Source organism: Pagrus pagrus (assembly GCF_965226575.1).
Source record: "Pagrus pagrus genome assembly, chromosome: 11".
Classification (NCBI taxonomy): domain Eukaryota; kingdom Metazoa; phylum Chordata; class Actinopteri; order Spariformes; family Sparidae; genus Pagrus; species Pagrus pagrus.
Window position 1 is genome coordinate 18,833,840 of NC_140195.1, and position 26,291 is coordinate 18,860,130.

Consider the following 26,291-nt stretch of genomic DNA (forward strand, 5'->3'; position numbering starts at 1 on the left):
ATGCACACAGTACTTTAAATTGTGATTCTTTTCCTGAGCACCACTTCCTTCTCTCTGCCTCTCAGGCATGTAAAGACGTTCTGACACGAAACTGGTTTAAACAGGGTAATTTTCCTGTGATCTGTCACAGATTTCCAGTAATTAGAAGAAGAAATCAGACATGGTTTGTTAACTGTGTTAAATCCCATTCTGCATGGAAAGAAGACCGGGACTCCTGACCAATCCTGGGGAACAGAATGTATAATATATAATACATATAAAACACCTTATAGGGCAGAAATAAGCACAAAAAATAGTTTGTGCATTTCTAGCTGCCAAGCTAATACTGCACTATAAGCTGTGTATATTTTCACAAATGCTTACAAATTAATAAAACACAAGCTGACAAGAAGATTAACACAAATCATGGAATTGTGTGTCCTGTAGTCTTCTGGGGACCTGAGGCAGCTGCCCACTTTTCCTGTCTCATAATCAAGTGTTAATTATAACGATGGACTGTGCACTTGTTTGTATATTATACAGTATATTTTAGTAGTTTTAGCTTTTATTGTTCTTCTTATTCTTGCACTTCAGAAAGAAAGTCTTGATCAACACATTTTCTTCAATAAACCCATGGGCTGTATACATGTATGTATAGAGTGGAACTAGGAACTGCTTTATGTGAGGGATCACAAGAGAAAAAGTCACTGGTTTAATCTTTAACAGTGCATCATATTCTGTATGCTCACTGGGATTTTTTAAAATGTAAAATTCACATCTGAAAAGTTATTTATGAGGATATCTCTAGAAGTAAAAAAAATAATTTACAAAGTAGCAGCTCGTGGAAACACTTAACGATACTTGATTGTACGATACTTGAGTAAATGCACTTGTTTAAACCACTGTTATTAATTCAAGTATCGATGGGTCCTGAAATAAACGGCACCCATTCACTTGGGGGGGTGTGCACCTACGTATCATGACTGACAGCCCGTGTAGCCAATAGGAGAACGGATACCTCTGCTCAGGTTTCTGGACCAATGAGTATTCGCAAAACGACATCGCTTCAGCGCGCTGCACGTCTTCTGATTGGCGGATACTCTACGTGGGGGCGTACGTGAGCGTCTCCTCGCTTCGTCACGCTGGGAAGGGAACAAGGAAGTGAACAGAGCGAGCGAGGAGAAAACCTGAAGTGAAGTGGACTGGTGTGAGAGCTCGACTGTCATTTCAACACTGTTACTCCACTGTTACTGTACCCGCTGAGCACCATGGCTGAGTAAGTTCCCGAAGTAGTTTATTTACTTATTTAGATAGTCGGCAACATGGAGAGGTAGCGGCTGATACGCTGAGTTACATTATTGTAGACTTTGTTGTCGTTTTTCTAATTTGTTGAGAGTAATCTTCGTGAGCACTTGGTGTTAAACGGAGCTGTTAGCTTGTTAGCTAACCCGCTTTATCTGTTGGTGTTTAGTAGAAACAAATGTGACATTTACGGTGAAAATTGAACGATATAAAAGATGTAGTTGCTATGGATTCTGGGTAATGACAGTTAGCTTAGTAGTGTCATGTCTGTGTCACTTTTAAACCTGCTTTAATTTTCTTTAAGTGAAACATAAACTATATTAAAAAAGGATATGATGGAAATAATGGTGGACAGTTTTATTAGTCCTTGTTGTTGGTGTTCAGTCTGTAACCAGATGCAGAGCCCTTCAGTAAATGTGATTATCACTCTTCCTCCTCACAGAGCAGACATTGCACTGATTGGTTTGGCTGTCATGGGCCAAAACCTCATCATGAACATGAATGACCATGGCTTCGTGGTAAGATGATCCCTCTCCTATTTCTTTCTGCAATTCTTGGCAGCAAAACTTGTTCCTCTTTCCTCTTTCATTTCACCGAGTAATCACCTAACCTCTCCAACAGGTCTGCGCCTACAACCGAACCGTGTCCAAGGTGCACGACTTCCTGAAGAATGAGGCGAAGGGCTCCAAGGTGGTTGGAGCAGAGTCTCTGGAGGACATGGTGTCCAAGCTGAAGAAGCCCAGGAGGATCATCCTGCTGGTGAAGGCTGGACAGGCTGTGGATGACTTCATTGATAAACTGGTTGGTAGTTTGTGCTGAAATGAATAAAATCAATTTTGAAAAACAGGAGTCACACCTTGTTAAATCCGTTCTTCTTCTTCTTCTTCTTCAGGTTCCTCTTCTTGAAGCCGGGGATATCATCATTGACGGTGGCAACTCTGAGTACAGAGACACAACAGTGAGTGACAGAGAATCACTGTGTAGGAGTAAATCTTTGTATATAATTGAGGATGTTCTCTCAGTACTTGTGTTTCTGTCATACAGCGGCGGTGCAAGAGTCTGAAAGAGAAGAACCTGCTGTTTGTTGGCAGTGGAGTCAGTGGCGGAGAGGAAGGGGCACGTTTTGGACCCTCACTCATGCCAGGAGGACACAAAGAGGCCTGGTGAGTCCTCACAATCTCTAAATGTTAGATGCAGGACACAGACATGCTAAAACAAATACACACACTACTGATAAAGTTGGGCATATTTGGGACTTTGGACATCAGAAGATTTAGTGTGTAAACTAATGTATTCAAATGTATTCTTGTGGCTTTATTTTGAAGGCCACACATAAAAGACATCTTCCAGAGCATCGCTGCCAAGGTTGGAACAGGAGAACCTTGTTGTGACTGGGTGAGCGCTATTATTTAATATGTGTTGTGTACATAATGTTAACTGTGTGCGAACTGAGTGGTTGTAACAATAATCTGGCTTTGCTTTGCAGGTGGGAGATGAGGGTGCAGGTCATTTTGTGAAAATGGTCCATAATGGCATTGAGTATGGCGACATGCAGCTGATTTGTGAGGCCTATCACCTGATGAAAGATGTCCTGGGTATGGACCACGATGAGATGGCAAAGGTGAGCTGCACATCAACTTTATTAGTATTTTTTGTGCTATCAACTTGGGGGGAAAAAAACAAACAATGCGGCTGATTTCATTTCATCACAATGAAACAGGCCTTTGACAAATGGAACAAGACAGAGCTGGACTCCTTCCTCATCGAGATCACGGCTAACATCTTCAAATACAGGGACTCTGATGGGACACATCTGCTGCCCAAGATCCGCGACAGCGCCGGACAGAAAGGCACAGGGAAGTGGACGGCCATTTCAGCTCTGGAGTACGGCACACCTGTCACTTTGATCGGTAAGAGGAAGAAAGGAGGCTCCAGACAAGGAAGTATCTGGTTTCCTTCTCTCTCCTTCCTTCCAGTAAACCTGAAAGGAAGGAGATGTCATCATGTTTGCCATGATGACATGGCAAACATCATTACGTCACACATGTTAAGATTTCAACATGGCTTTAACAAATTAAAGGGAAGCAGGCCTTATAATCAGAGTTTTTGGGCTAATGTTTAGTTTTGCCTGTTAGCTGAAACACAGCCTGACCAGTGAACTTCTTCTAAGGAGCATGATAAATATGCGGCTGCCACTAAGAAGATTGAAGGCTTTTCTAGTGGCCTGCTCATCTCAAGTGACATAAGTGGGATTTGTTAAACTCTCTGCAGCTTTGAGCTTTGCTCTGACTGTTTGATAGTCTGTTTCAGAAACAGCCAGGGACAAGATGGAGGTCAGGAGGTGAGATTAATCTAGGACTGAAGGGGTTATCAGGTCTGCCACCCTTTTTAAGAGCGTGTGGTTTAGGTTAAAGAGTCATGAATGAAAAATGTTTAATCAAAGTTCAATAATTTGTTCAGATAGTTTTTAAGGAAGTAGTTGTTTGCCCAGTCCCTGTCAGTGCTGTAGATGTTGTGATAGAGGCAGCACAAAAGGCCTCATTGTGTGAGAGCTGAGCCAGTCTGTGTGGAGCAGGCTGACAAGCCTCTACAGTGTGCATGGCTGGATTTCTGCCTCGAATAGGAAGCAAATTCCTCATCACGATAGTTTACTCACTGGACACACATCTGCCCGTCTCTCTGCCCTTTGGGTGCCCCGCCTAGCAGTTCTGTTTTTAGCAAGTCATGCTTACCAAACAGTTTTTTCTCTCATCTTGATACAGTGGCAAAGTAATTACAATGTTTAATCAAGGCTTGTACTGGTCCTGTTAATGTGGTAACTGGCAATCCCTGATGTTTTTTTGTTTTTTTTTTGAATGGTCACAAGCCCTGCTGTTACAACAGTATTGTTATTACTGCTGAGTCATGCTGATGCGTGGGCTTGTCTTTATGTTATCAAGGTGTTTCTGCAGCGCGGCACTGGCTCGCATAAACAATGTAATCATTTGTTGTGAGAGGGTTCAGGATATCTAAACTACTGTTTGCAGACTCCTCTCTGTATTTATGTGACGTGAGCAGAGAGCTAACCTTGTTGTCCCTCTCTGTTTCTCTGTCTGCTCGACTCTCCCTCCCTCCACCTCCCTCTCCGTGTCTCAGGGGAGGCTGTCTTTGCCAGATGCCTGTCCTCACTCAAGGATGAGAGAGTGGAGGCCAGCCGCAGCCTTTCAGGGCCGCAGGGGGTCAAATTCAGCGGTGACAAGGAAGCCTTCCTGGAGGACATCAGAAAGGTAGCACACACAGTGTAGCACACACTCGGTTGCTAGTTTACTAGATGCATCTTGCTAAAACTCATTCAGTCTTTCAAAAAATCTACATTCAGGAAGGTGATAATGCTCAGTTTTAAGGGAGTTCTGCTTCTGCTTATTTATTAATGTAGAATGTAATTTTTTTTTTTTTAACAGTGACTCATTTCAAATTGTGTTACTATATCAGCAGCCATTGATTCCTTTATTTTTCTCTGCAGGCCCTCTACGCCTCCAAGATCATTTCCTACGCGCAGGGCTTCATGCTGCTGCGGCAGGCAGCCAAAGAGTTCGGCTGGTCCCTCAATTACGGCGCCATCGCTCTGATGTGGAGAGGAGGCTGCATCATCCGAAGGTACATTTAACTTCACATGTCCTCATATCGCAAGTTTGCCTCTGTGCCACATTGTGCAACTAAATGTCATCAGGCATCTTTCACAATGTGGTAAGGAGGTTTCATAGAGCTTAAGTAACAGATAAGAATAAAAATGAATAGTTTTTGTGTTGATATAAGATGTTGAAAAAAGCTTTTTAACAAATGTAATATAGTGACATAAAGGAAGTTATTAACTCTTGTGAAATAATGGAGTGAGAAATCTCGATGGAAGATAAAATGACCCTTCCTGTAAAATCAGTGCCAGTAGAATGAGGAAACTAGGGTTGTGACACTGGGTTACTTTGTGTAATCTGCCACAGACGTTGCATAAACCTAAATCAAAAATGGCTCTCTGTATGACTAACAGTGTGTAGCCACCACTCAACCTCTGCATTATGGCAAGGGTGTTGTTTTATTTGACTGGAAACATAGTTGTGGTATTTGTTAAATATATTTTACAGATAAACAGTGAAATATTCAGGAGCTTCTCTCTGTTGGCTAACACTGCCCTCTCCCCTCCCCACCAGTGTCTTCCTGGGTAAAATCAAAGAAGCGTTCGACCGGGACGCAGAGCTGCAGAACTTGCTGCTGGACAATTTCTTCAGTGATGCTGTGCAGGACTGTCAGGTATGAGGAAGGAGGAAGTGGCCAAAGAACAACCTGCAATACCTGAATTGACAAAGACACACAAAACAAGTTATTTCCTCTTTCACACGGAAAAGGAGGTTTTTACAGATAGTTATCAAACTGGAGTCTGGTTATTTCCTTTTACATTGTATTTTTGAATAAGAAAGGACACAGTGGGTTCATTCACTGTTTGTACATCATCCAAACTGTCTTCGAATTCAACACAAAGAAAAAATAAACTTGGTGCAGACAAAAGTCGACCCAAATGCAGAGAAAAACATTTTCTCTACACTTCCATCTTCTCAAAAACAAAAGCTCATAGCGAGTCCACTCAGATTCACCTGTCATTAAAGATATTGTCTAATCAAACATGACTCTGCTCGACCTGACATAATTTGGACCAAGCTCAAATCAGGTTTTGGTTTCTAGGAACTGAGTGGCCTCATGAAGACCTCTTGTTCTTGGCTTCTTGCTAACATGACCACACCAAATTACATCAGAGCTCCATGAACAAAACCATTTTTTAACCTGTTTAATCTCTTTGTTTAGGAGTCATGGCGCAGAACAGTCAGCACTGGAGTCCAGCATGGCATCCCTATGCCCTGCTTCACCACAGCTCTGTCCTTCTATGATGGTTACAGACATGAAAAGCTGCCAGCAAACCTCCTCCAGGTGAGACAGCAGTTGACGCTGCAGAGCAGAGCCCACTGAACATATGGCTGAGTGTGTACCAGATTAAAAAGGTCACGTGGAGCTGTCGCGTGTGTGTGTTTGTGTTGGGATCTAAGAGCTTTAAGACCCTGACAGGATACAGTGCGTGTTTTGTAACTCCTTTAGTCATCCGTGTTTGGACTCTGTTCAGTATATAAATATGGAGCAGGAACAGTTTGTCAATTTTAATCACTTTATCACACAAAAAATGTCAAATATAACTGCCTTTACATGTGAGGATTTGCTGCTTTTCCCCTTGTAAATATCATTGTAGATTGAATATTTGTTGAACAATTTGAAGGTGGTTAAAGGAACAGTTCACCCCAAAATCAAAAATGCGTATTTTTATACCTCTTACCTGTAGTCCTATTCATGCATCTAGATTGTTTTGCTGTGAGTTGCTGAGTTTTGGAGATATCGGCCATGGAGATGTTTGCCATCTCTGGAATATAATGGAAGTAGATGGCACAAAAAATTACATAAAAGAAAAACTCAGCACTAATGTAACTTTCCAGAAATCATGACTGGGTTTACAAGATAATCCACAGACCTTGCTGTGAGCAGTTTCGTGTAGAAACTTTTGTCTTTCTATCAAATTACATGCATCACTAGCAGAAGGAAGTGTTTATCAAGCCTCTCATCCATGAGTAGATGCACGTTTCCTTCTGCAGCATGATATGGTTGGCAGGAGTTGTTGGATAGAAAGAAAATAGTTCCTGCATGAAACTGCTCACAACAAGATTTGTAGATAATCTTGAGAAACCAGGTCATGATTTCTGGAAAGAGACATTACTGTTGAGTTTTTTAAATGTAATTCATGGTGCTTTGAGCAGCAGTGCCATATAGTTTCATTTTATTCAAGACAGGGCAGATACCTCTACGATCAACATCTCCAAAACTCAGCAAATTTACACCAAAACAATCTAGATGGATAAATAGCGCTGTAGGTACGGGGAAAATATGTATTTTTGATTTCAGGGTGAACTGTCCCTTTTTAAATAAGTAGACAATTAGTTGTATCCCTATTTGGAGGTGAAATTTGTCTCCGTGCAGGTGTCAGAGGTTGTTAACGTTGTGCTTTGTTATTCTAGGCCCAGAGGGACTATTTTGGAGCCCACACATACGAACTGCTGTCAAACCCCGGTAAATTCATCCACACCAACTGGACGGGCCACGGAGGAAACGTCTCCTCCTCATCCTACAATGCTTAAGGATCATCTTCACATCACTGAAAACCACAAAACCGGATGAAAGGATGAGGGGAAATGATCTGACACAAAAGACGACATGTTACATATTCCTTGTTTGCCTGAATATTTAAGAGCCACCCACCATAAAGATTCCCTTAATCCAACTTTTTACTCCCCTCAAAGACGTGTTCATGCAGTTTTATTTATCAAGAAGTGGAATCATAGATTATGTGTTGTAAACTCTACATCCTCTGTGTTTTGGTGTAGCGACTTTTATCACAAGAGGTGGAGCAGCAAAGAGTTGACTCCATCTGGAAGCTATTGATATTATGCTGGCTATCAGGCTAAGGTTCACCTGTCATCTTGGGCCCAGGGTTCACTGTGTTAACACTGGATTAAGGTGAACAGTTGCACTGTACTGTATTAGGCTAAATAAAGATTTCAATCCCTTTATAATTAGCTTGTATGGTCGTTACTCTCTGGCTGCTGTAAACAGGATTGAGATGTGTTTGTGTGTAGCGCTAAATTAGGCAACAAGTGACATAAGTTGCCTGATATGTAAACAGGATTTTCAGTTCAAAAGGCCTCAGACAGAGACCAGGCTATTCAGTGTGTATTAATACATGTCTGAAGTGTGGATAAATACACTAAATATCAATATATGATATTATTATATTATATAGATAGAAGGTGTTAAACTCCAATAAGACTGCAAAAAATATATAATTTGGTCATTTAATTGACAGAAAATAGTAAAAAAAACAAAATTAATCTGTATCCAGACTAATTTCTTAATCAAAATTAAATTGGTGACAGACGATCATGGAGAATTTATGCCAGATGTTTTATTTTCCTGTACTGTGATTTCTCATAAAATTGTGAAATACTCAAATCTGTCACAAAATTAGGAAATCCTGTCTTTAAAAATAAACCTCTTCTTACTCAAACTTCCCACTAAATTTGACTGAAAATTGTAAATCAAGTTTTTTGATACGTCCAGCGCACATCAGGCAAGTCGGTGATAACTGGTTCTAACCATGAAATGGATCCTGAAGCGTTTCATATGTTGTCCTTTCAGTGATTGTCCAGCAGGTGGCCCTAACACCCTGACACATATTTCTGTAAACAGTAATTCAGTAGGATAAAACTACAAACTAGAGTTAATCCAACAGCAAACCATTCACAGATTGAGTCATGTTAACACAAGTTTGACAGATAAAAAAAATATTTCTAAAGAATTGAACATTATGAATAACATTATATATAAAGAAAGGTTTGTGCAATAAAGATTAAACTGACCACGTCCTCCCTCTGCACCCTCTTGCCTTGTCCTCTGTATTTCTAAAATCCTGGCTACGGCCCTGTTCATGACCTACCGTAAGTAGCTCTTGTTGTCCTTTGGTCTCTATTTAAAAACAGTCAAGGTCTTCCCTTCCCTTCTTTTGTATTTATCAACCAGGGAAAGTGCCCTAATCTGTCTCATGCCGTGCTTATGCTAATTGTCATGCTGTTTGACTGATATTAGTGACTGATATTAATTTCCCCTTTAAATTTTGTTTGTGTGCATTGATATTAGATTGAATATAGCATGTTGTTATATGTGAGTTATGGTATTGTCCACCATTGTTAATTAAGGGCTTCATGGTCGGCGCTCAGCTGTCGTGCCTGTTTAAAGCCACCAGGCGTCACTGTGTACTCCTCAGCTTGATTCAGTACTAGAGTACTATATATGTTTATATATTGACTTCACTTTGGGTATATTATCACAAAACATTGTGTTTACATTGTTTATATTCTTTCTTATTTATATTCTTACAAAGACACTTTTAGTCTAATAAACTGTTTTCATATTGTATTTTCCTCTCTTTGAATGTATTTATTTGAATTACATGTAAAATTACCATAAGATTCAGTTACTTAAGTTCTATGATGAGTTTATCATTTGATGAAAGTATTTCTATCATGTTAAGTTAATAAATGAATAAATCAACAACGTAGTCTGCTTAAATTAAGCTGATGCATTTTTTCAAGTATTATACACAAAAGTACTTCACATGTAATGTTTTATTTTGATGTAAAATACTTGATAAATGGCTTTAAAGAACATCTACAGCTCATGTTAGCTTTAGCAAACTACTATTGCACGTATCAAGAGCTCTGTATCTGTTCCTTTATAGGCCTGTGAAAAAACTGCATAGTGTACCTTTAATGGGTATTTCACTAAATATGACTCCTGCATACTCTTTTTTGTTATTACTGTGTCCAGTTTGGCGATCACAATAATGTTTCCCCTCAACACATTTCAGAAAGATAGTAGTACTAGTATTGTAATCACATTTTGTAGCAGTTAAGCTACAAGATTTTCGATCATTAGATAGCAGTAAATACATCTGTTATATATTATCTATAAAGCTCTTGGAGTAAAATTCTTGTCACTAAGCTGCTGCATTTGACGAGCTGGCAGCAAGAACGTGTTAAGATGGTGATACACACTTGTTGTTTGTTTTTCGCTCCATCATGAGGGTGCAAAACTCCACCGTGGCTGGCTCACTACCAGGCAGGCACAATTCATCAAAGCCCTGAGCAACAGTGAAGCTGATGATGAGGATGAGATATTCAGAAACTTAATGGTACGAAAGTCAATTTAATACTTTTACATAAAGTTTCATAGAAGTATGCCTCCTATGGTCACATGGCCACTATTGATTGTTTCTAATGATGTCTGATATGTGTGAATATTTGGAAATGTGTTCATTAATTACTTGATGTTCATTGACTCTTTTTAAGTGGTGGAAAATTTAAGTAACTAATCATTTATTTCAGTATTTCCATTTCCATTTTGTGCTATTTCACACTTCTGCTCCACTTAAATTTGAGTTATTGAGTTAAAGTTATTTTCCTACATTTATTTGGCATTTTTAGTTACTAGTTACGTTGCGGATTCAGATTATGTGCAAGTACCTCTGCACTCTCAGTAAAAAAAAAAAAAAAAGTGCAGGACTTTTATGTCATCATGTTGATCTGACTGTTGATGTTGTTACTCTCAGGAGACACTTCTCAAGAGAAGGAGTGCCAAATAAGGGTGAGCTTTACAAAAGGAGCGAGCTGTATCCCTTACTATGCAGTACACAGTCACCTCTCTACACTAAGCTGTCTAATAGAGGCATAATACTGCCCCCCCAAACGTTCATTTTATTTAGTTACCAGCCAAAAAAGTTAGAAGACAAAACAAACTATAATATTCTGGAGGGAAAGGTAAATAAATGTCTTTGTGGATGGTATCGGAAAACTTCCTCACGTTGATGAAGGCGAATTGTGCTTTAAGATACAAAATAAGAATCTAATAACAACTTTAATTTACACCTTTTAGCACTTTATCTCCTGCTGTGCTCTGGGGATTCTCAGCTGCAGAGTTACACAGCGCTACTTTCACCCCCACAGCCAGTGAGGGATGTCGTATCTGACAGTAGTGTGTCACAGCTGCTGTTACACCTGCTGTTTTACAGTAAACAAAGCCTCACCTCAGTGCACCTGTGCTGCCGTGGCTTCGGTGATTGCCAGGTTGATGTTTACGTCTTCTATTCAGCCGTCCTGGGACGCTTAAAACACCTCCCCCTTTGACGCCTCATGTCAGAGCTTTGATCCTGGGGGAGAAAACAGCAGAACAAACAATATAAACACATTTGACTACAATACACTTCAAATACCATAAACAGACTGCTTTATTATCAGACTGAGGTTCATCTCAGAGAGGACACTCCACCAAATAATGGCCACTCTGTTATTTGGATCAATTCCATTGGTTGATGAAAAATAAACGTCTGCGTTCCTATTCGTTATCTCTCCTGCTTAATTAATCCAGAGGACAGAACAGAGGCCTTGTATTCTTTATGAAGCCTGATGTCAAGCAGAGGCTGAATTGGAGCACAGGAGGCTATTAGAGAAAGGGCCGTGCAGGTGGATGACGAAGCTGCTGAGTCATCTGCAGACTGAGCAGGCAGCAAGCCGACACCAGACAGTACAGTATGATGATGATGATGCATAATGAAGCAGGAGGAGGACGAAGAAGACTGGACAACAGATGTAAATGGATTTCATCAAGATCAAACACTCTCTACTTCCTGGATTTCTGAAAGGAACAGCATCCAATTAAATGACCATATGGTGAAGATCAGCAGTAAATCTTGATGAAAAGACCAAACTTGTCAATAACAAGTCATCAATATATTTACTTTTTTTTAAAGAAACTTTAAAAGGCTAAAATTTCCTAAAACAGCTGGGCACTGTGAACTTGATAAACTGAAACAGTTGCAAATATTATGCATTTGTTGGGGACTATTCAGGCACAGTATTTCTGGCAGCAGGACAGTGTATGTAGGACTGATCATCTATTGATCGTCATAATGAAGGGTCATGTCGCCCAGTGTAACAGTGTGGCTTATTGATGTGCTTGAAGGTCTATGGGAGGCTGGTTTTGTTCATTTCACACAGATCCTACATGAACAATCCTCCAGTGACTTGCTTTTTAAGGGTGGTCTGCTTGTAGTTGTGGTAAATCAGAATAAAACTAAGTATGACAATACCTTATGTAACATATACAACATGAAAGCTGCACTATGTAGTTTTAGAAAGAGAAAGATCTTCATTCACTGATTTTTACGTCTAAACAAACTCTCTTCATTTTCATGACTGAATAAACAAACTGACTTTAAAGGACAACACAATTTCATACCATTTCACTTTGTTTATATGTGGCGGACCCTGCCACCTTTCCAGCTTCAAACTGTTTTCTGGGGACCTTATTTTCTTCTGAGAACAGCTTGTTTATTCAGTTATGAAAAAAATGAATATTTCACATTGTGTATTATTGCCTAGTTAATATTGTAAATACCAACATTTTGAACTTCTTCTACAAAACTACATAGTGCCCGTTTAAACAGATGACTCTACCTAGACTGTACATAACAAATACAGGATAAGAGGATAAATATGGATATGATAGAACTGTGTGCAGGCTCATGGAGGGGAGAAATGAAAATTCAGTCACTATCTACTCAACCCCATACCTAATAAGTTTAAACACAAAGGTTGAACCTGTTTGACTCTCACTAGAAACTGCAGAAGGAGAAGTTGCTGCAGATGCTCCTATACATGACTGAGCTACAGTTTGGGTTCATGGATCCAGGCAGTACCTCAGTGACAAGGTGGCAGAGAGGACCCGCAGAAACCACATCACCTCCAGGACAGACCACCCTACAAGAACTTCTCCTGGAAGACCTTCTCAACCCCTTGCAGCAGCGGGACAAAGCACATCAGTTCACACTGTTACCATGTTAACAGCAGGGAGATTCAATTAAACTGCAGCTATAAAATACACGTTTGTGGCCCATCACTGTCTGTATTCTCACTGTGATCTTAATGGCTGTCACAGCCTTGTATGAAATTCAGGACCATTAGAGAGTTGTAATTATTTTATAGACCTGAACAATCATTTCTTTTACTTAAAATTAATTTCATTTTCAAATGTCTTACACAGCTCAGATACAAAATTGAGGTTATAACTACATTTTATACAAGTTTTGTTTTTGTTTTACCACATTTTAAAGTTTTTTCAACTCATTTGGTGCAGTGTTTTTAAATCCTGTTCCTGTGGCCCCTGCTCCAACACACCTGATTCAAATGAAAGGCTCATCAGGCCTCAGCAGAGCTCGATGAGCTGATCATGATGATCATTCCTCAGGTGTGTTGGAGCAGGGAGAAATCTAAAACATGGAGAGCAGACCCCAGGGACAGGATTGAAAACAGAAAATAATGTACAGGTGTTATGAAGCGATACTCCTTTTTACTTTTTCATATTGAAAAAGGATTTTCGATTTTTGACAACTAACAAAGATAATAAGTAACTCCTCCATTCTGAAAACCTTGTCTGATAGCAGGTCAAGGAACTCAAATCATTTTACACACATTTTCTAACTTTCTTACTTTTTAAGTGAAGTGTTTTGTTTTTAAATGTTTAAATCTACGGTTGATAACATCCAGCAGGAATGTATTATATGTTTGCATTGTTTACAATGTTCTACATGCAGTCTTTGACTGGGCACCCCCGAGGGTTTTTCTGCAGGACGACTGCTCTTACTATAAACTGGTTTCATTTACATTCTCAGAAGTCCCCAACTGGTGTGCAAGAAAATCTCCCCGAGCACTGAAGAAACAAACACTATGAGGTACATTTCTATAAATAAAAGACAACTTGGGTGTCTTACCCACAGCTTTTTAAAATACGGCACATTAGCACCTCCTGAAGGCAGAACATTAACCCAGCCAGCATCGACACAAACCAGTGTGGGACACTTTTACACCAAAGACCAAATCAGAGACTCCAAATAAAATATTGAAGGCATGTAAAATTGTAATAAGAGCTAGAAGTGGAGCCCAGTTAGAAAAATACTTAATCTACATTTTATCTACATAGAGAGACAACAGGTGATGAAAAACTCAAAACTTTTATTTTACACTGCAATACTAAAATATTTCAATACAGAAAAGTGAATTCCTGCTGGCATGTTCAGTCGTTGAAGTCCCTTTGAAAATCACTCAGCTTATACAGTCCAACCACTTTACAGTCAAAGAAAACAAAATAACAAGAACACACACTGCCTTATTGATTCTAGTTGATGGATCACATTGAAAAGAAACCGACCAGTGATTACTTCCATTGACTTATGGAGGACAAAATATAAAGCAGTTACTGACAGAAATGCATGTTTCAGATTTAAGGCAGGCTCTGTTTCACAAGTTTTTTAAAAAAGAAGTATGATCAGTGTCTAACTGCAGGTGAGACTTTGGTCCTATTTGTGACATTTGTAGGTATAAATAAATACCTCAGGCCAATTTAGTACGGTCCGCTCTAAATTTCATTAATGGGATGGTCCGAGGTTTCTTGCTAGTGAGGTGACGAAGATCCTTTTCAGGATTTAAGGCAGTCGCGCAGCAATTCCATTGTTGGTTTGTGCCGGCCCACCCAACAAAGTCTTCAGCTTCTCCGTAACTGACTCCAACCTGGATTCAGACGAAAACCCGGGCTGTCCATGTCCGAAGTCCCTATACATGTGAATTAAAGTGTTGGCAGTTCAATTAATGTAAAGACAAAAATAAAGTCACTGTCAAGAGTGTATCATACCTAGTCAAATTCAGTTTTATTTCAGACTTCCCTTTGATTCACAAAACATAGAAAATGCATTCATAACCACTTCAAACACAAACTTTCAACCTCTGAGCTCACTTGCAAACTTCCAACACACTTTCAGTGTTTTCCCCCAGACAGACCTCAGCACAAAGTCACATTTTCACACAGAGAGGGTGATAACAAGGAGAAAAAATAAAGCACGCAGTCAGACACATCAAAGCATTCACATCAAATCAGACAGCAAGAAAAAGCTACAAAAGAATACAAATACTCATAGCACTTGACATTTCACTGTGTTTTTAAAGAATTAAAGTTGATAGAAAACGATGAGTGAAAGCAGAGACCATAGGGATCTCGAGACACAATTAAGAGTCCTTGTGATGGCCATTAGGAACACACTCGTACTTGCTTCTTCCTCTCACACTCGCACAATAGCCAAGTTCTTCTCAACTCTCGCAGGCATTTGTCTGTTTTAAAGAAATGTGCACAGTCAGTCCTTCTCACACGTGCTTTCTTGCTCTCCCGTTCGCTCACTCTCACTCGGTCCAACATCAATCCCACTCATTGATCTCGAAAAAAGCGACAAGAGCAGACACGATTTTTATATCCATAAAAAAAGGGGAGAGGAAAAAAAGACAACACCCACCGTCTAACACAGTATATGAAGAGTGAAGCTGTGTTCTTTGATGACAAAGCATTTACACATGGGAAGAGGGGAATTGATACTGAGATCTGGCGAACATTGCTGCCAATGAGGCGCTTCCTCCCGGGAATTGGGGAAAGAGTTGGTGAACTGCAGAAGAGATTTTCATGAAGGCGTTTCCAAAAGACGTCAAACAAAAAACAAACAAAAAGATGCAATCAACTGCATACACATATACTATAATTATATCAAGCCCAGTTTACAGGTGGCTGAAGGGGCTCTCGACATACTCGTGCATGTTTATAAATATTTATCTTGCATGCACAGTGTAACATTTTCTCAAAAACAAAACAGGGGAGTGTGGCAGTTTCCACTTACAAACTTTTCACCCATTCAATGCATGACTACATAATCAGTCACACGCAAGTATAAATTTTCTCTTTAACAAAATAAAAGGCAGTGTATCTTTAAATAATAGGAACGTAAGATATAAGCAGTTCCCCCTGTAGGTATACTTACCAGATTAACCTAATAGCAACAAAAAAAAAGGTCAACTCAAAGCTATCTACATTCCCCAACTAGAAGATTTAGACTCCATAGAGTTTCCAAAGCCAGAGCTGAAGCCACTGGTGGAGGCAGTATTAGTGCCTGCAGCCCAGCCGAGGCTAGCTGAGCTGGGACTGCTGTAACTGGTGCTGGCAGAGCTATAGGTCTGGTCTCGGGTCGTGGTGGCTGTGCCTGCCGTCGTGGTCAGGCCCTGCTGGTTAGCCAGCATGCCCATCATACCCCAACTGCTCTGCAGCGCTGCCTGGGCAGCAGCCACCATTGCCGGGTTAAGACCGAGAGCCCCAAAGTTAACCCCACCGCTACCGCTGCCTAGACCACCGCGATTACTGCCATAGCCCTGACTGAACCCACCAGCCCCAAACCGCCCACGATCCATCATTTGCCTACTATTATTGTGTTTGGGCTCAGCATTGGAGATGTGCACGCTGACGCCCTTGATGATCAAGTCCTCTCCACACAGGGCCTGGGCAACCTGAAAAAGAAGTGAGGAGATTATCACCACAGTCCTTATTACAATATCAATAATAAACTACTGATGGTGACTCTCACCTGGTCATCAGCAAATGTGACAAAGGCAAACGCCCGGAAAGGTTTTGGGATAAAGACATCAGTGACTTCGCCATACTGCATGAAGTACTGCCTCAGTTCATCAGTTGTCATGTCCTCTGTGCAGCGGCCAACAAAGATTTTACGGCTCCGCATGGGCTCATCAGGACACGCCTGAGAGGACAAGGAGGCACAGCAATAAATGAGGCAATCTACATGAGGTTTCAATAATGTTTCTGATTAATTCAGACACAGTTATCCAACATTAAATCAACATTTGTGACATACACTTGAGTTTTTTTTTCTTTTTAAAGAAGAAATTGAGTATTAATGATTAAGGCCAAACAAAAATGTCAGCAGGAATCCAGGGGACCACCTATAACTTATCAACTGATCCTTCACCTGAAAACCATCTGAATTTATTTATATCATGAAGTTTCTGTTGATACTCAAAACAGGGCGGAACGATATGCAAATATGCAATAATAGGAGATTATTGTTATAGATATTGCGATATGAGTAAAACATTTTGTGGGAATGGTAACTTTTGCATTTCATTTTCCTTGAAAAAAATTTAAAATTATGATGGTGTGACTTTTGCTGGGGGGCCGGTACCAAGGAAGCATGTTCTAGACATCATGAAGTCTGGGACATCTCTGTAGCACCACAATGCTTCATTCATAATAGTATGCTGTGACACATTTTACCTTTATTTAATAAAATTGAAGCTCCTGCGATTTGATATTTCACTTATTGTGAATAAGTAAAATAAAATAAATAATATATTGTGAATTTGACAATATTTCGATTAACTGTTCAACCCTAGCCCAAAATACCTTTGAGTTGGGAAGTTTGCAGTCACACCATCGTCCATCTATCATGTGTCTCTGAGCGATCACTTTGGTTTGTGTCTCATAGTCAGTGAAGCGGACAAACCCAAACCCTTTTGAGTTGCCAGTCTTTGCATCTCTCTTGACCTGGAGTGGACACAGATGAAATGTATGAACAATACATTTATGAACAAGACATTTATGAACAATTTGAACTAAACCAGAAACATAACAAGAAATCCTTATTTACACTCTAAGCCTAACAAAGAAATATTCAGAGCCAGGCGAGAGGTTACTACCTGCACCATGATGACTTCCCCAAATGTAGTGAAATAATCTTTAAGGTCTTGTTCTGTTGTTTTCCACGGCAGCCCCAGGACAATGAGATCTGATGTCTTCTGAAAGCCCCTTTTTATTTTCACAGCTGAGGCAGCGTCTATTTCATCCATCTTCCTTTTGTTATCTGTGAAGAATAAATAGGAGTGAGTTACATCAGGAAAAAGAGCCAATCACATGAACACAGACCCTCTGAACTCCTTAGGGTCTCTTAGTGATGATGACACACGGTGACAAAAATTCAATAAATGGTCAAAAGTATGTGAACACAACATTAAGTTCATCAGGTTGTCTCCCTCCAAAATCATGTCCATTAATACAAGGCTATAACAGCTTCCTACTCTGCGGTTAAAGTTTTCTATAAAGTTTTGGACCCTGGCTGCAGGGATTTGCTCCCATCCAGCCACAAGACCATTAGAGAAGACAGGCATTGATGTTGAAGGATAAAGCCTTGCTCATCCCAAAAGTGTTTGAGTCAAGGCTCTGTGCCAGTCGAGATCTTTCACACCAAACTTAAAAAACATTTCTTTTTGCAGACCCTGACTTACACAGGGGCATTGTTGGATTAAAACAGCAGAGGGCCTTTACTGTCACCACAAGGAAGACAGTATTGTTACTGTAAAAGAATCACTGTATGATGGAGCATTAAAACTTCTCTAAGTTTGAACTTTGGGGCCAGATTCTGTTGCCAATTTGTTAGGTGATGGCAGTCCAATACAACGAGACGCTTGTTCAATTTTTAGGTCATTTTGGAGTAGGGCTGCAACAATTAATTGACCTATTGTTTAGTTAATCGCCAGAAAAGCAACTACTTTGATAATCAATTAATTGTAAAGTAATTTTTCCATGAAAAATGTCAGAAAATACTGTTTTGGGCCTCTCAAATATGTAGACTTTCGGCTTCTGTTTTATATCATGTTAAACTACAGATTCTTCCTGTTTTGGACTAACAACAAAGACATTTAACCTCCTTGGACTTTGAGAAACTTGGATGGACACTTTTCACAATTTTCTGACATTTGATAGACCAAATGATTAATCCAAAAACATATCTGCAGAGATGATAAAGACAATAATCACTAGTTTCAATAGTTTGTGGTTCTATTGAATTGCATCACACTATTCTCAATAACTTGACCACGCTGTTAGTAACAGTGAGGTTAGACTACTCAAAATTAGTTATGGATATTGGGATATGGGTGCATATATGCATGTGTTGCATTATTTTTGGGGACCAAAAATATTAACAAAACACAAAATAAAAATTCAGATTTGTCACAGAATAAACAATCAAGTGAAGCACTTAAATATCCCAATGTTCGTAACTAATTTTGCGTACTGCACTACCAGAAACATTTCTGTGTTCTGCAGGAGGAACATAATGACAGAATAACAGGCTGAATCAACACCTAAAAGACAAAACAAAGACAAAAACCTCACATTATAACCTTGATGTAGGTCGAGTGTATTGCAGGGCTGATGTATTAGGCAGCATTAGCTTTACATTGTTTACCACATACTTTTGGTCATATAATACACAGTGAAGATGATAGGGAAATCTGAACTACATCACCTGCCGCACCTTTGGGGTAATTGACGACATAGACCAGGTTTCCCCAGTCGTTCTCGGGTGCATGCAGGACCCCCTCCAGAAGCCGGACCCCCCTCATGCACTGGGACTCTGGGTTCCTGTACCGCAGCCCGCACGCCCCTGGAAACTGAGCTGCTACCGATGACAGCAAAACAGTGCCGTCGTCCTCGGATGGGATCTCCATGGGCTCCTCGTTTTCATCCTCAGCCACACGAATATACAACTCCGACATGGTGTCCGAATGGCTGAGCGCTGGCGCAAGTGGAATCAGCTGATGGAGCTCAAGTTCCCACTAAACACCTTAATGATGCACACGGGTTCACGGCGTCGAGCTCTGTCGAAGTTTACTTCTGTTAGCTGAGTGACGCAACTGAAATGCAATAGCAGTCAAACGCAGATAGATACACTGTGTGAAGTGCTAACACTCACTCCACAAACTCTCTAACATTTAATAGCTTGCGGCCATGAATACTCTTAAGTTGAATGTTCTTCTCCGAGGGCAGCACGCGTAAACAAGTTAGCCAGCTAGCTAGCTAACAAGCTAGCAAACTCCAGACCGCTTGAAAAATGAATGACCATCCAGTTTCCCGCTGTGTTTACTGTCAACAAAAGCACGAGTCCTCCTTTTCTCTACGTGCGTGTGGGCGAAAACTGCTCGCAAATGACAACATCGACAAGTTATCTTTTTCGATGAAATTAAAGTACGAAATGGCCAGTCCACTGTGAATATTTGCAACGGTACGCGGCTAACCTCTGTAACCTCAGGCTAGCTAACAAAATGGCTGCGCATCTTGGAGAGATGACATCATCTAGTTGGGAGGGCACACTGTTCATTTTTGTAGGGATGCCAGAGTTAAAAATAACAACATTCAGTGAATAGTTTGACTCCAGATCGCCAGTTGTCGTTTAAATCGTTATACATTTGGTTTAAACTTTACGTGGTGAAACGTATTAACCTTGCCGTGTTTTATAACGTGTCAGAGGCAAAGTTAAAAGCTCGTGATTCACCCTTTAAAGTAGAACCATAAAGTATCACCTTAAAAGCCCAAACAAAAGGTGCGCACTGTGAAATGCTATTGAAAAATATCATGTATTTAACACCATGCAATCATGTGTCATGTGAAAAATATGTTTTAATTTATCTGTTTGGCTTTTTGGTTTACATTTTCAGAGAACAGACAATAGGCTATATGATGCAACATGATGGTGATATGTGTAATAGGTTTAAAATCATCTTTGTAAAAGTGTAAAACCTGACCCACCAGTGTTAACTGCCAGTCTGTGAGGCCAAAGATAGTTCAAGCCCAGACCAATGTTTTGCATTTTAGCAGTGACTTGTATCCCACATTAACTTTCCTGCCTTTACTAGATTAAACTGTATTATTGCTTAGCCTTAACCTGGTTTTGTTATCAACCTTATAACAAGACTTATAGATCCAACTTTGTGTCAAATTTTAGATTTTAATGGCAGAAAAATGCCCAAACAAACTAAATGAATAAACTCCTTCGTCATGACTGAATAAACAAATTGAGCTTGAAGGACAACACAAATTCATCCTGTTTCACTTGTTTATATTTGGCGGACCCTGCCACCTTTCTAGCTTCCAACAGTGTTCTGGGGACCTTATTTTCCTCTGAGAACAGCTTCTTTATTCAGTTTGTTTCATTATCTCATTGATATTGTAAATATTAAACTTCTGGGTTTGAATTTCTTCTCAAAAACCACATAGTGCCCCTTTAAGGGGATTTATTCATTCACAATACACCATCTTCACAATTGGGGTTACTCTACAACTGACTTAAAACCTGTTTTTCACACATGCTGGAGACAGTAATCGTTCTTTGTGACTTTTTTGTCACTTGCCTTTCACATGTCAAAGCAAACACACCTGTTTTATTTCCCCTCCCCCGTGACATCAGCCCACTCACCTACAAATAGGCTGGGGCTTGACTGCTCGCGGATGTTTTGGTCAGTGGAAGTGGCATGGATCAGATAAGATTTGGCATCCTGCTTAAAACTATGTGAGTACCATAAGGTTGTACAAAGGTTAAATCATACTTTCTTCAAATATAACCTCAATTCTATCTCTATTCGACAGTGTTTTACAGGGTTTAGTCCTGAGGAATGTGTTTTCCATTCAGAAACGAGAATGGATTGAAGCCCCAACTGCAAAATTGTCAGGTAAACCTTTATTATCTAATGGCATGCAATTGTTAATGGTAGAGTCACATGATTTGAGAATAAGTTTGCATTTTCAGAAGGAGATGTGGCATGTTTTACTGAATACATGGAGATGTGGATCCACAGTGCAAGGATTGAAGGGTTGGGAATCTGGCTGTCTGGGGCCTTGCAGATCCAAGGTAATGATTCATGACACAAAAGAGAAACAATATTGAGATTAAATATGTAAATATGTGTCTTCTTAATCACCTTTTGCTTTCCAAAAGCCAACCTTGCATCTCTGGATCACCTAAACCTCCAGCTGACTGCCTGTGGATTCTCACTGCACAAAGACCCTGACAAGAACTTTATTTTTAGAGTACGTTACACTGGATGTTTTGTTCAGCAACAGGTACGTCACTCAAGAAATATCCATACATATTGACTTTTGCAGCTCAGCTTGGTGGCGATAATCCTCTGGTTGTATGTTGATTGTTCAGCATGGCTACCATGTCCTGACACTGAATCTGGTGAAGAGGATTAATCGATTTGGAGGCAGACCTCACAGTTTAATGATGACGTGTCCCATGGTTCCTGTGCTGCCCAGCAGAGAGCAGATTCAGTGCGACCCAGACTATATCCAGGTAACAGCTGACATCATCATGTGTGTAGGTGTAAGTGTACTGTTTTAACCGAGAATTTAGCTTATTCTGATAAGATTTGTGTGTGTCCGTAGGTGACCAGACCAGTTCCCTATGACAGCTGGGATAACGAGGTACCAATTGAAATCAATCCCAAAATCAGCCCTTCAAAATATGATTGCACTTTAAATCTGAACAAATGTCATTTTGCATGTGTTTGGCCAAGAGATAGAAACAGACAAGGTGAATCTGTCTGATGGTGCACGTTTGGTTGTGTGTTACAGTTGCAGTGGTCTCTGTCTCTGAGAGATCACCTCATTGTAGCTCTGGAGGATGCCAGCCTGATCCAGATGAACACTGACATGAGGGGGCCAGACATCACAGTTCAAGGCAGGAGGAGGGAGGTCTTGAGCCCTGTCAAAGTAAGAGACCTCACAGCTCACACAGCACACTGCCACCTAGTGACCAATAGAAGCACTACAGCTATTACTGAGTATCTTTGGTTGTTGCAGGTGATGGAAACTGAAGGGGAATTCTTGGCCTTGAAGCTGGTCAGCGGTCAGTATGCCTACAGTATGGAAGCCATATGTCCAGAAGGTGGGTAGCAAGCAGAGAGTACTTTAATAAAAATAATAGTAATGAACAGGATTACAATTTAGGAATAATGAATGACACACTAGTCTGTAACTGTGCACATGCACACACTGGTTTTGAGTGAAACCAAATACACACTTGTGTATTCTTACAAACACACACTCGATATTAGGATTAAATAAACGTCATCTTATTGATATTTATTTTCTCTTCTCCTCATTTGCATATGTTTGGTATTGAGGTAATCCAAAAGTAGCAGAAAGTAATCAAGTGACATTACTTTAAAGGGGCACTATAGAAATTTAAACTCAACAAAAAATAAATAAGGTTTGGAGCTAGGAAGGTGGCGGGGTCCGCTAAATATAAACAGGAACGTTGGTTTATTCAGCGTATTCAGTCATGAAAACAAAGAGAGTTTGTTTATTTAGTTTTGTTAGGCATTCAAAATTCAGTCAATGAAGATATTTCTATCATTTTTTTGTTGCCTTATTAAAATGAATACATATCTTATTATGCATTTATTAACAATTATGATTTATGATTATGATTTTAGCAGCTACTGGATCTAAAGAGAGAACAATGCCTTGTAAGGGTCATTAGGTCCTTTATTATGCACTTAAGATGAAAATCATATTTTATAAGATGGTCATATGTTTTATGATGTAAACGCTTGACCTAATCATTTATGGTTGTGTTATTTATAGTTGTGTCTATTAGTATTGTGCTGACCGGAGCTAAATTAACTTTAAATTAACATACTTGGTTACGTTTTGATAACCGGTAACACATTTTATCCCTGATGTCAATTTCAGTGACCACGTCCACAGCAGAGGAGACGGTGCTGCACATTTTCAAACGACACATGGGTCTGACCAAACGAGGCAGCCACGACAACGAAGCGCTGACAGTCAGTAATGTGTCGGTGAATCAGACAGATAACTTCACTGTGCATGAGACCAGTGAGTTTGTGACACTGATCATCCCCACAGCCCAGATACTCCAGACCAAGGTTAGTGCTGAAACAACAGGTCTTACAGTGAATGTATGTGCTGACTGACTCTTCCTATAAGGAGTCATTACAGTGTTTGGACGTCTGAACCGGGTTTGTTTTACAGGCCTGCACAGACAGCAAACAACTCCTGCAGCCGTTCTACAGGGTGGATGTTGTGCTCACCTTCAAAGAGACAAATCACAAAATGCACTGGACCATGGAGAACACACTGCCATGCACAGGTGAGTGTGCTGCTGATGAACACAGTAAAAATAAAGTGGTGATTAATTATTGGAGGATATTTTGACCACTAGCCATTGAAAGGCTTTTACTGTAGTCACTAAAGGCACTTCTGTTTGTTGCTCAGTCAACCAATCATTTAACTTTAAGTAGCACCTTTCAGACAATTTAAAGTGAGATAAAAGTTCAAACAAAAGTGACGGTCAGAAAGAAAACCGAATAACACTAAAGAAATGAAAAGCAACAGAGAAATTTCTGTATAAAATTGTTAATAAGGACTGCTACAAACTATTACTACTACTGTATTATATACAAAATATACATATTGTCCATTTCTAAAGTTTAACTGCTGGACATGAGATGTCTCCTGCTTCCCTGTAGAGCCCATTCTCAGTGTCTATGCACTGGAGGTTTCAAGTTTCCACATTTCGCTTGTAAGTATGTGTAAGTTACATACTGGATCAGGACTGACTTCCAAGCTAGTTGTGGTGACACAAAGTCAGCTCGTATGGACACGTGTTACAGTTAGTTAGCTAGTTAGTTAGTCATGGCGCACCAATCAAACATTCTCTTACAAACACAGATGTTTACACCTTAACAAGGTCCTTGTAATAAGCGATAGTTAAAAGGTTATAAGGCTCATATAACTAAGTCCTTATAAGATGCCTATTAACATTAATAAGACTATATTAGTATTAATAATAGCATATTGAACATGTTTATTGTAAGTTTTTAAGACATGAGCACTTATAAGAAAAATTGTGATTCCCAGGAATCTTGAATTATATCGCATTTGCAATATCTATCAAAATAATCAAAATATGAATTTTTTTCACCATATCGAGCCCTAGACCTAATAAAGCCAGCCTAATTAGCACTTACCTGATGCCAAAAACCTTAAAGTGACCATCAGTTGCTTACCTTGAGAGATGCAGTCCTTGTTATTGGTATTTTGACGCCTCATAGGTGGTGTCACCTCTACCAACAGCCTGCTGTAACATACTGCTGTGAGAGAAGACTACAAAACCAGATCTGTCTTCTCACGACAAAAATGAAAAACCATAGATCGATAAAGATATTTCATGTTTGAACGTGTCTTGCCACTTTTTTATCATAGTACAAGGAGTGTCTCTAGATTACGATAGATATCCACTTCAGTCTCCATTTGAGGTCACTTGAAGTCAACTCTTTGACCTGTCATGTTTGGTCAACTGTTTTGTTTGGATTTGTTTGAACAGTCTGCCAGGAGCTGAAGGTGAGACAAGCTTTCCCCCTTCAACACATGAATGTGAAAACAGCCTTTCTACCTCAAACTCTGCACACACTTCATCCTGCACAGGTCAAACATTCAAGAGACGTAGCATTAAAGGGGCACTATGTAGTTTTGTAGAAGGAATTCAAACTGAGAATTTTAATATTCACAATATGAATAAGGCAATAATACATAACTGAATAAACAAGCTGTTCTCAGAGGAAAATAAGGCCCCCAGAACGCTGTTTGAAACTAGAAAGAAAAAAAAAACACAAGGATGTACTAGTTTATGGAGTTACTGCAAGGAAACTGTGATTCTTTAGTGTTGTTATGGAGGTAGTTTGTAAAATTGTGCATAAAATCCACATTATTATAAAATCAAATATCTAAATAAAAATGTTGGAATATAAATATTGCTTTTGGATGTTACTAATTTCACCTTTACTAAAATCATGCATTCGTACCTCCACAGTCAGGCCTGCTGAGTCACACATCACATCTTCTCCTGGTCCAAACACCACAGTCCTGTCCGCACTCATCTCTAAACATGAGAATTTAACTACAGAACAGCCTTCGTTGGACCGCGCCACGGCACCTGCATGGAAACTAATCGAGACGGCTCAGCTCAACGAGACAACTGCAGAGTTTTCCACAACTAAATCACCTCACACGCAGATGGAGACTCACAGTTTTAATCTCAACACTGATGAGCCGTCGAAGAGTCAAAGTGGAAATGTGTCTTCCGACAACATTACTTCCATTAATACAACTGACGCAAGCTTTTTTGATTTTCTAAATGAAACCACAGATGCTTCCTCAGAGCGAGGTTTCAGTGAGTCATCAGAAGCATCTTTCCTCACAGCAGATCCACCTGAACAAGAGTATCAACAATTCAACACAACGGATAAGAATAAAGACCAGCTGAAGCAGAGGAGACTGAAGTGGATGTGGGAGAACTAGAAAGCTGACAAAATAAATGCAAAATACTTCATCATTAAATGTAATTTTCTTTGTTTTGTGTTTTAAAAGTCACACTAGACTACAAATGCAGTTTCAGTGTAGTGACAACACTCGCTCCGAGGCCTTTTGATTCACTTCTTTTGGTGTCACGTGTTGCATCTATGTCTGTTTGCAGTCTTTAAAGGTGATGCTGTGGGCAGTCAGCGCTGTGAAGGTTGATTATACAAGCAGAAATACAGCCAGACCTCTGCCAGCCGGTGCCTCGGGGCGGACATTATCCAGACACA

At 39.9% G+C, this 26,291-nt stretch overlaps 3 protein-coding genes across 7 annotated transcripts; 2 read left to right on the forward strand and 1 right to left on the reverse strand.

The window, feature by feature from the left end:
- Positions 1-1,135: 1,135 nt before the first annotated feature.
- On the forward strand, positions 1,136-7,922 carry pgd (phosphogluconate dehydrogenase). Its single transcript, XM_084367317.1, has 13 exons — positions 1,136-1,255; positions 1,724-1,799; positions 1,903-2,082; positions 2,174-2,239; positions 2,326-2,444; positions 2,607-2,676; positions 2,768-2,902; positions 3,002-3,191; positions 4,417-4,547; positions 4,784-4,917; positions 5,466-5,565; positions 6,115-6,237; positions 7,368-7,922. The coding sequence occupies exons 1-13, from the start codon at positions 1,248-1,250 to the stop codon at positions 7,485-7,487; spliced, it is 1,452 nt and encodes a 483-aa protein (XP_084223443.1). The 5' UTR covers positions 1,136-1,247; the 3' UTR covers positions 7,488-7,922.
- A 6,028-nt stretch (positions 7,923-13,950) lies between these two features.
- tardbpa (TAR DNA binding protein a) lies at positions 13,951-19,959 on the reverse strand. Of its 5 annotated transcripts, none has more exons than XR_014623485.1 (7): positions 19,157-19,954; positions 17,538-17,701; positions 17,245-17,385; positions 16,412-16,582; positions 16,250-16,334; positions 15,299-15,445; positions 13,951-14,567 (listed from the first exon to the last, which is right to left on the reverse strand). XR_014623485.1 is itself a non-coding variant. In XM_084365727.1 (6 exons), the coding sequence occupies exons 1-6, from the start codon at positions 19,395-19,397 to the stop codon at positions 15,351-15,353; spliced, it is 906 nt and encodes a 301-aa protein (XP_084221853.1). In that variant the 5' UTR covers positions 19,398-19,955; the 3' UTR covers positions 14,639-15,350. The 5 variants fall into 5 exon arrangements, 3 of the variants coding, with proteins under 3 accessions (XP_084221853.1, XP_084221851.1, XP_084221852.1); XR_014623486.1 differs by having other exon boundaries at positions 19,148-19,954; XM_084365727.1 differs by lacking the exon at positions 13,951-14,567 and having other exon boundaries at positions 14,639-15,445; positions 19,148-19,955.
- Positions 19,960-21,105: 1,146 nt separating this feature from the next.
- ciroz (ciliated left-right organizer protein containing ZP-N domains) lies at positions 21,106-26,014 on the forward strand. The gene is made up of 11 exons (XM_084366293.1): positions 21,106-21,187; positions 21,265-21,347; positions 21,425-21,526; positions 21,614-21,738; positions 21,827-21,970; positions 22,063-22,101; positions 22,252-22,389; positions 22,480-22,564; positions 23,374-23,570; positions 23,677-23,794; positions 25,517-26,014. Exons 1-11 carry the CDS (start codon positions 21,150-21,152, stop codon positions 26,002-26,004), a joined length of 1,557 nt encoding a protein of 518 aa, XP_084222419.1. The 5' UTR covers positions 21,106-21,149; the 3' UTR covers positions 26,005-26,014.
- Positions 26,015-26,291: the final 277 nt, after the last annotated feature.